Source organism: Chrysemys picta, chromosome 7 (genome assembly GCF_011386835.1).
Source record: "Chrysemys picta bellii isolate R12L10 chromosome 7, ASM1138683v2, whole genome shotgun sequence".
In the NCBI taxonomy this organism is placed as follows: domain Eukaryota; kingdom Metazoa; phylum Chordata; order Testudines; family Emydidae; genus Chrysemys; species Chrysemys picta.
Genome location: NC_088797.1, coordinates 103,879,323 through 103,889,322, shown reverse-complemented (window position 1 = coordinate 103,889,322; position 10,000 = coordinate 103,879,323). Strand labels below are relative to the sequence as shown.

Below are 10,000 nucleotides of genomic sequence, written 5' to 3'. Positions count from 1 at the left end.
GTCAAGGACCAGACACTTCTCAAGTTCCCTAAATGAAAATCTGACTAACCTTAGTTTCTTTCTCCTAGTACTTGGACCTAAGTGGAAAACCTCAATTTTGACATTCTGTTAATTGTACTTTATCATAATAGCAAGCTGACTAAGTCAAGGACTCTCTAAGATCAAAGCCAAGTACAGTACACCTGCTTTGGCATCTTTAGAACAAGTGTTATAAACAGGCATGAGATTAATATCCTTGACTAGCTAGCTCATTTTTTAACACTTATGCACTGAAATGCCAAAATCTATTGCTGCTTTTTAGTTAACTCCTTGATAGGAATATAATTCAGACTGTCTTAACTTTAGTTTTGTTTAATTTTTGTCAGAATGAAATTTCTCATTAATTTATGTACAACAGATATTAATAAATTTGTTCATGTAGTGATGTGACTTCAATTTCTCAGTTCATTAATTTCAACAATATTAATTTATTTCAGATTAATCATTACAACTTTATGGTTTGGAAGACTTGTGTATGTACACATTTCTTATGTAATATCTTTTAAAATGATTATCATCACAGTGTAAAAGAGTGAAATTGTTGTAACTATATGATTTGAGCTCCAAGCAATTTTGGTTTGATGTACTCTGAAGGCAGCTGTACTAGTTTATCTTATAAACTCAAGCGCCTTTAAAACTCTGGACTACATCTTAAGAGCTACATTTTATAAATAGATTTTAAATTTATAAATAGACTTTGTTTTTCCCAGTTAGATTTATGAAAGAAATCTCAACATGAAAAAGGTTTTTTAAAAACTTGTTCATCTAGTATGTAAAAACTGGACTCCAAAAGATGCCATATCATATTAGCTTAATATAACAATGTAAGGATTTGAGTAATATAAAAATATGTATGCTGGCAGAGAACATTTCAATGGAAATCATCTATATTCTATATATATAAAGTTTCCATTCAATATGCTGCACTCCATAGTTGTATTAGGCTGAGTTAGGCAAACATGCAGGTAGAAGCAAAGTATGTGTCTGTCTTGTACATGGAAAAGCTAGTCACAGGTTTACAGCTGAATTTACACGCCAGATTCTCTTGCGTTCTGAGCCCTTATGCCATTCTGACAACAAAAAGGTCTTGGATGGTAGCCAGATCTTGCCAGGTGTGAATGCCCCTGGTGAGGCAGAGCTTTCAGTTGGTGTAGAGCTGGCACAGCTAACCCATGTCACATCTCTATGCCGCCCCAGGGCAGGAGGCAGGTAGGGGACTTGGTCAGAGTGTAGCATGCTTCATTTTCTCCAGTTGACATACGGTCTCCTTGGGAATCACTGTCAGCTCACATAGGTTAGAACAGCCTAAGGCCAGAACCATCACAGACTGGCCCAGAGAATCTGGTAGTTGAGAGCCATCCTTCTCTTCTGTGCCGAATAGGTTTCAACGTAGGAGAGAATCTGGGCCTATATATATTCAGAATCATTAAGGAGATGCCATCTTGTTCTGTCTCAAGGTGATACTGAAGAAGCAACAAGAAAGTACTGCCAAGTCATATGTCCTCCATTGGTCCTTGACTCTACCTGTTTCTCTCTTCCAAAATAGAATTCTGAAAAGTATAATTTAACAGGGGAAATCCAATTTTTTTTCAGAAGTTGTGTGCATAAATATATTAGTAATGAACACAACAAACTGATACTAATTTTTGTAACTCCTAACTATGTGCAAGTATAGGTCATACAGTGCAGGAATTTGGGTTATCTACTGTATAATTGCATTTTCTGGAAAAATTCTACATTGTTTCTTTTTTAACAAAAAATATTGTTAAATGTGATGACTTTTTTTGTCACACTTAGAGGTTTTAGTCAGCTGTGGCCTTCTGGTGCATAATTAAACTAATACTATTTGTGCACAGAATAAAATTGGTTACCTTTACATTTCTCTCAATATACTCCCCAAAGAGTGAATTCTCTCAGTGTTGTGCTATCAAGCTGCTGGTCATACAAACTGAGATCAAATCTCTTTCCAAAGAAGAATTTACTTAGTCCTTTCAGCAAGGAGCTTATGATTTGTCTTTTTGTTGTGTATTTGTACAGCACCTAGCAGTCCTGGTTCATGACTATGGCTCCTAGGTGCTATGGTAATGTAAGTAATAAATAATAGTAATTTTCTTCACCAGGCAAATAATAATTCTAATTTTAAAAAGAATATTGAACATGTTTTGCTCTGCATTGCAATCATATATTAAACCAATGTGAAATATCTTTCACCATCTAAAAACTATAAATTATATTAGAAAATCAAGACTTAAATACATTTTGCATTTTGCATTTCTGAGTCCACAGCTGGCCAGAGCTTTCTTGCTAAAAAATAATATGCAGCACCATAAATAGGTATTGTGCTTATTGGGCGGGGGTGGGGAGGAGGAGAGGAAGGGGAGGCTTCTGCCCCAAAGAACTTGCAATCTGAAGCTCTGATCTTACAAAGACTTATGTACTTGCTTAAATGTTATGAACGTAAGTTGTCCCACTGAAGTCGTACAAAGTTGACAGGATTACTCACATGCCTAAAATGAAGCATGTACAGAAATGTGTGTAGGATCAGGGCCCAGGGCCCCAATCTTATAGACCCTTACTCACATGAGTAGTTCTTACTCATACTAGTAGTCCAATTGAGGTTAAACAAACAACTTACTCTGAGAGTAACAGTTTATAGAATCTGGTCCTAAATAAGATGTAACTTGGCAGATGATGTATGCAAGCACTGGGGAAAGTGGAATGGAAATAAGAGTGACCATTAAAAAGCAAAGGAGCTTGGAGCAGCCCTAACGATGCTTATGTTGGGGGCTGAAACTTCACCTGGATATGGAGAGAAGAAAGATGGTTTTAAACCATTTTGTCTCTCCCTCAAGTCATTACAGATGTGCCGAGCAAAGTATTATTTTCTCACATTCAGCCAAATCCAGTAATTGGTTTGCCTAACAGCAAGGGCCACAATAAACCCCAGTGAACCTTACAATGCCATTACTCATTTGTACTAAGGGCTGTATTGTGTGGGATATTGCAGGGCTTAATTCTGTGACCTCTTCTGTTCAATGTGTGTACAAGGCCTCAAGGGGAGGCCATGAGACAATTTGTGTTACAATGACGTTGGTGTGCTGGTGACCTTTTACACTACCTCTCAGACTTCTTTGGACCTGGACAGTACAATCAATCAGGTTTCCTAGCATTGGATGAGAGCAAGCGGGTTGAGTCTTAAGCCAGACAAGAGGCTATGCAGGGAGAAACAAACATGACAAACAGTGATATCTGTCCCTTTAACTAAAGGGGCGTATCGCCTTTTATAATTCAGGTCCAAAATCTTTTAGACCCCTGGCTGCTTCTGGATCTTCAGATAAACAGCAATGAACAAGAGTTCTTATTTCTGTCTTTTCTTGACTAAATAGGTGTGACCATTCCTAATGATGCAGAGATGTCAACCATTATTTATGCTGCTTTCACCTCCAGATTTGATGATATAAGCACACTCCATATAGGGCTTGAAGATCACTCCAGAACTTCAACTGCTGCAAATGGCAGTTGCCCAATTTCTTTTTTATTTCAGTTTATAAAATCTGCTGATCAGAAAATTCTCTAGTTGTGTGTAAGACACTTATTAACACACTTCAGAAATTGACTCAGTGTCAATAAATGACTATTTGAAAAAAGGAGAAATCCTCCAAATAGCCCTTCATGCAAAAGCCCTTGTGGTGTTTGATTAGGGAAGCACATAAGACAGTTCAGAAAGTGCACTCACTTCCCATTCATTTTTGGTTGATTTTGAACTGTGTCTCTATAGTTTGTATGCTGGATATTGTACAGACCCCCTCTTTATTTGTGTGTTTATGTCAAGCTAGGACCCATAAACCGAAAGTCCTTAAAGTCTTGGGGTAGGAGTAGGACATTCACATTGGATGCAGAGTGATCTCACAATGCCTATGCACTTCTTAAATCCTGCTTAAGTCCTCAAAATAGAGCTTATGTGGGATGTAAATGGTTCATGGACCTTGACTGGCTCCCTGGAGTGGGGTGAATTTCACACCCATGCGTTTTTAGCCTTCACCTCAGGAGTTTGCTTCTCTCTTTGGTTTGACAAAACCAGAATATGTTGCTGCCAGACATATGTAGTTACTTGGGGCCAGATTTTTGAAATTATTTACGTGCCTAAAAATAAAGATAGGTGTCTAGTGGAAGTTAGGCGCCTAACTTGTTTAGAGCTTTTGAAAATTCCACTAGATGCCGATCCATATATTTAGTTGCTTAAATACCTTTGAAAATCCAGTCTCTGAGGGTTGGGTTGTTTTTTGTTGTTGTTTTTTTTGGATGGGGAGTGTTCAGTGGGGAGGCTCTCTTATTGTCATTATGTACATTTCGATCATTTTAGTAGGCATTTTCAGTTTATTTTATTATCCGGCTAAATGGATGTTGAGAGACTCATGTGGAAAAATCTATAAATAAATACTGCATACAAGATAGCTGCCCAGATATAATATACTGTGTTTTCTATGTATCTTAATTTATTTTCATTTGGTTCTTAAATTTTACTTAGGCATATGGAATGGTGGTGGGGTTTGTTTGGGCTTTTTTTTTTTTTTTTGGATGATCTTTTACAAGAATATGGGTTGTACCTGGCATAGTTTTTTGATTTACATTTGACACAGTAAAGATTTACTATGCCATTAATTGTTAGTCTAACTGTTGTTCTTTTAGGCAGTCCTACAATCAGATCTTTATAACTGAACCCTTAGGCCTGCCTGGATCCAACTGTAGGTCAGCACTTAGATTGTCTGCTCTTTGGCGCAAGGATGGTGGCCAAGATTTTCAGAAATCACTAGTGATTTAGGTGCCTCGATTTTGGGAGTGCCCAACTTGAAACCCGAAGAGTCTTGATTTTCAGTGAGCACATTTGCAAATTGGTCCCATTGAAATGTGTCAAGTTGGACACCCAAAAATTAAGGAATGCAGAATCACTAATCACTTTTGAAAACCATGGCCTATGTTTTCATCTGTGTTTGGAAAATGCCTGGTATACTGTGGGCACTATTGCAATGTAAACAATAATGTTGTAAATTTTTATGGGGAAATGTGGATCTAAACCTGGGAGGTTTCAGTGCCTGCAATCCCATCTGACTTCAGTGGGAGATGAAGTGTTTCAATTCAGCACAGAGACTTGTGGGAGGGATAGCTCAGTGGTTTGAGCATTGGCCTGCTAAACCCAGGGTTGTGAGTCCAATCCTTGAGGAGGCCATTTGGGGCAAAAATCTGTCTGGGGATTGGCCCTGCTTTGAGCAGGGAGTTGGACTAGATGACCTCCTGAAGTCCCTTCCAACCCTGATATTCTATGATTGGGCCTTATATTTGAAACAGTTAGGCAACTAACCCTTTTGAACTGTTCAAATTAATCAGGCATTACTTATCATCCATACTTTGAGAAATGTCATAAAAAGGGAAAGCCCTTTGTGGATGTTCTTATTCCTCTTATAAATTTGCATTGCACCATAATTCTGCCCCAATGCCATTAGGTGACCAAGTGAATTCTGTAACTGATTTATAAAAATACCCATGATAATGCCCATACAAAATCACACAAACAAAAAAGCAGAAGCTTAGAGTTACCTGTTTTAATTAAAACCTTTCATTTTTCACATAGGCCCAAATCCTGTATCTAGTTTAACATGGCAATAATGGGCCCATAAAGCCCAACAAGACATGCAAATTGGTTAAATCTGGTTAGTCAATACCAGGGAAGGCCAGCCCATTGAGCAACAGTTTCAACCAGTTTTCATTTTTTGACATATGTTAAAATAACAATTACATCATGCGTACAAATAGGGGAAAATATATTATTCTGTAATACTACAGTTAAAAATGTTCATCAAAAATGTATGCAGAGAATGTATAAAGAAATGCAAGGAGTGTACATGATCTGTAAGGAGCATTCAGAGACGTGTGTTTAGTTTAAAGTTTAATTTATTTAACCTAAAGGGAAAATGCCAGGAAAGCAGCTACTATATCCTTTAACGCAAGAATTAAAATCAAACTAGGATTTGCTTCAAATTTTAGCATATTTTTGTGCTACTGTTTTTAGTATGACATTCTTGCATTTATATTGCAGAACCAGAAAACTAAGACTGTTGTCCTTTCTAATTTCAGTTTAGGTCAAAAGGCACTGCTCTCCAAAAAGACATGATTATAGAGTTTTAGTGTATGCACTAAAAAGCCTGCAATACACAAAAAAATGAGAGATCCAGCTCACCTTGAAGTCCATTTCCATTTGCACTGGTGCAAGATGGTGGAGGAGAGGCTTGGGGCCTGACAACTGGAGCAAAGGCGCTCTTTTGTTTCACTGCAGAGATGACATTGGCAGGTGAGAATGAGAAAATGCCGTGTGTACTGCTACAGTTTGAAGGGAGGGTGACCGAAGAGGCTGCCATTGTAGGGCTTGACGGCACTACTGCAATAAAGCAAAAATAATCAGGACTCAGATTGAGGTTTTTCATGGCAAACATGGAAAAAGAGAGTGATAGGGCCTTGCCTCTTAAAATATTGGAATAAAAATATATATATATAATATATAAAAATAAAAATAATGAAATGCCTTGGCTTGGCCACTCTCTGGATAACAGGCAAACTCTTTTGTGTTGGACTTTTGTTACAAATTGTGCAGTCCGATTTTTTTGTCTCTGAGATCGTATTATGGCAAATAAAGATCAATTTACTATATTCATTTTTACGTCCAGCCTCCAGAGTCACCCCTCCTTTTATCCAGTAGCTCACATTATAAAAATCAAAACAATGCAAGTATCTGATTTTGTAATAAACATGAATCTATATGATGATGTGTTACCAAAAATAGACACTTACTGCCATAAGGAGAGTTAGCTGAGGAGCCATTAAGAAATCCAGGGGAACCTGGTACACCTAGATTGGGCATGCCGGCATTGCCATATCCATTCATGCTATTGCTGACTGTGTTGTAATTGGACTGCTGAGGAGTACTGCTTGGAACATATCCTCGCGGGGAAACACTGCTTGTGTTGCGACTGTAACCTACTGTGTTAGAAAACCCCCCACCCCGAAAAAAATAATGTTATTATTTATAATATAAACTTAGAGGGCTGGGGGGGTTCCTCATGCATCATATATTACAGAGTTTTAATTGATTGCACAGCTTTGCTCTAAGTTGTCTGTTACTGCCCTATCAACTCTTGCAGTTTAAGATAACCTTATCATGCCAACCTTACTTAAATCATCTGCGAGCACTCTGTGTTGTCTCTCCTCCTAGCATAGACAGCCAACAAAAGCTCTCTTCGATCCAAGCGTGTCAGTTTCCTTCACATTTGTCTTTAGTAGCAATTATCAACAGGCTTGATTCCTGGTTTGTACCAACATACTGGATGAACTTTCAGCCTCTCCAGACCTTCAAATGCCATAGCTGACAGGAAAAAACTTGTTTGTTGCAGTGATTTAACTTTAAAAGGCTGTTTTGGGGTCTTCATTTTTATGATTGATATTTTTATACTAACAATAAGCTAGTACTTTCATAAAGGTGCATGTTTCTGTGAAAACTAACCCGGAATCAAGGTGGAGAATGTTTATGAGATTTATAGCTTGAAAGTTGATTAAAAGACACATTCTTTTGTAAGAGGAGACAAAGCAGAATTGGGATTTCAAACCATAGAAGATTAGCATGAATTTATTCTCATCTGTGCAATCAATTTATAATTATGTTGTAAGCAAAAATATATGGTTTTGTACATACCTAGGAAGCTGTTTTTACTCCTTTCATTAGTATAAAACTTAATTTAAAATGCAGTTTGCTATATGTATGTTAAGTTAGAAAATTTAAATTAAGTTACAAGGATTGTATTTTTATATATGACATACCTACATTTACATTTATAAAAATATCTAAAAATATCAGTGTGGGCAAATTAGATTTGTCTGTGTAAATGTTCAATAAACATATGGAGGATATCCAGACATAGTTGCTTTGTAATATAAATATATTATGTGTTTATATACACATTTCAAATTTCATGTTAATAAAGTGCTGTCATATATTTCTGCATTTTGCACTTTTCATTGGAGATGCTTCATGAAAAAAGAAAACCAAAGAAAGGGAAGAATTAAGTGTTATCTGGAATTTAAAGATACACTCCATTACATGATCAAAGATAGGACTAAAGGGAGGAGGAGGAGGAGAAAGACAGAGCATTGTGATGGCATCAGCCAGTACTGTATTAATAGACGTTGTCTAAGAACAGTCAACAACATGAAGCATTAACTCTTAAAACCCCACATACCTTGGTCATTAGCTTGTGATGTTTCTGAAACATTAACTGCTAGCTGGCTGCTAAATGAGTTCACTCCCATCATGCCAGTGTGAGCTGGAGTGTTGGCAAGAGTAGGAATCTGGTTGTGATTGCGTGGCACACTGTATAATGCTTCAGCAATGTCAGCTGCTCGTTTCAGGATTATTTCCTACAAAGCAGTAAAAGAATTAATTGCTAACATGTAGCGTACTTGTTTATGTCACAGATACCCTATGAAATGCCCTAATTTGGAATAACATTATCATTAATGGTAGAGATTATGGTAAGATTATGGTGGATGTGGGGATTTAATATTTGTTTCTGTGGCTGTGATTGAACTTTTTATTCTTCCTCCTGGTTACTGAAGTTATGTACACTTTCCTATCAGCATAAGCAATATAAAGCAGTGAAGAAGTTAACATAAAATATTGGTCTAGTGCTGTTACTCATGTGAAAATTGTAAAAATATACTTTATTTGGAGACTGCAGCAATGTTTTTCCATTAGTTTGCAAAATACAGTATGTTTTATCTGCTCTGTTTAGCAGATTTACTTAGGATTTCCCATTAGTCACTGTATATTTTGGACCAAGTTCAAGGTTATTCTCTTGTCTTAATGATTGCTTATGTTTTTGGCACTTTACACTTAATTGTCATTTCTGATAGGAAAACTAGCTGTAAGAAGAAAATGCGAAGATGAAGCATTTCCCTTGGAGCACTGCATCGTATCAGACTGCCCTCAAGGTGGCTGGCACATCTACACTGTGTACAAAAAGAAAGTGTTGATATTTTGCCAACTTTGCAAATACAAGGTACTGATTTACATATGTATGCATGTATATGAAAAAAGCACTGGTGACCTACCTGGTTGTTGTGGGGCATTCCATATAGGGCTTCAACAAGGTCAGCTGCTCTTTTAAGTAATACTTCCTACAGAAACAAAGCAAACTACTTTATATTTTTCAAAAAATAACCGTGATTTAAAAACAAAAACCAACTAGAAAAGATAAATAATGTTTCAAAGTTACAGGGGGACTATATAAGGAACTGATAAACTGGGCAACATATATCACACAATATCCCGATGCTATTGTTATATTTAATGGTGGTATTACAAAGATAGGAAGGTATTTTGTTTTGGAGGAAAATATTGTTTGTGGTTTCAAATCAAAGTTAGATATGAGCCTAAAAATAATATTACATTTTACATCCAGCTGTTCAATTATGATTGACTAGAAAAGGTGTTTGCTGCTGTCGCATGTAGCTCCAGTGCTGAATTAGTGAAATCAGTGCTTGAGGTTTAATGATGTAGTCTTATGGGTATTAAACAAACAAACACATGGTAGAGATATGAAAGGCACAGGCATCACATTTGGCTGTTAATTCCTAGCACTTTAGTGGTGAAGAACAATAAGTAATTTTCCATATCTTAATTAAACTGGCAGAGTCCTTAAAGACAACATCTCACCCCTAATTCATGCCCCAAATTTGCAAGTGAGTTCAATGCTTATTCCTCTTTATTTTGAACAATAAAGTGAATTAACTTGGGTTAATCTAGTTCTTTCATAATGACATTAAGAAATTTTTCAATTAACCTCTTTGACTGCATGTTGTAAAGGACTTCATAAATGACTTCACATTCAGAGAGTGTTGAGTACTTGTGCCTGGG

General features: G+C 36.8%; 1 protein-coding gene and 1 long non-coding RNA gene across 24 annotated transcripts in view; one reads left to right on the top strand and one right to left on the bottom strand.

Annotated features, from left to right (window-relative positions):
* The window catches only part of EBF3 (EBF transcription factor 3), a 133,692-nt gene that overhangs the window by 3,238 nt on the left and 120,454 nt on the right, over positions 1-10,000 (bottom strand). For 4 of the 23 annotated variants that reach the window (XM_065552190.1, XM_065552191.1, XM_065552194.1 and 1 more), the window contains exons 12-16: positions 9,196-9,261; positions 8,325-8,502; positions 6,883-7,071; positions 6,275-6,472; positions 1-1,589 (exon numbers count right to left, since the gene is read on the bottom strand). The exon at positions 1-1,589 is cut by the window's left edge and continues 567 nt beyond it. In XM_065552190.1, coding sequence (XP_065408262.1) covers positions 1,492-1,589; positions 6,275-6,472; positions 6,883-7,071; positions 8,325-8,502; positions 9,196-9,261 — 729 coding nt within the window. In that variant the 3' untranslated portion in view covers positions 1-1,491. The remainder of the gene's footprint in view (positions 1,590-6,274; positions 6,473-6,882; positions 7,072-8,324; positions 8,503-9,195; positions 9,262-10,000) is intronic. The other 19 variants (XM_065552192.1, XM_065552193.1, XM_065552195.1 and 16 more) reach the window with 5 other exon arrangements.
* The window catches only part of LOC135972782 (uncharacterized), an 8,132-nt gene continuing 4,378 nt past the window's right edge, over positions 6,247-10,000 (top strand). The window contains exons 1-2 of the long non-coding RNA XR_010589296.1: positions 6,247-6,385; positions 8,998-10,000. The exon at positions 8,998-10,000 is cut by the window's right edge and continues 4,378 nt beyond it. This is a non-coding gene — a long non-coding RNA (uncharacterized LOC135972782). The remainder of the gene's footprint in view (positions 6,386-8,997) is intronic.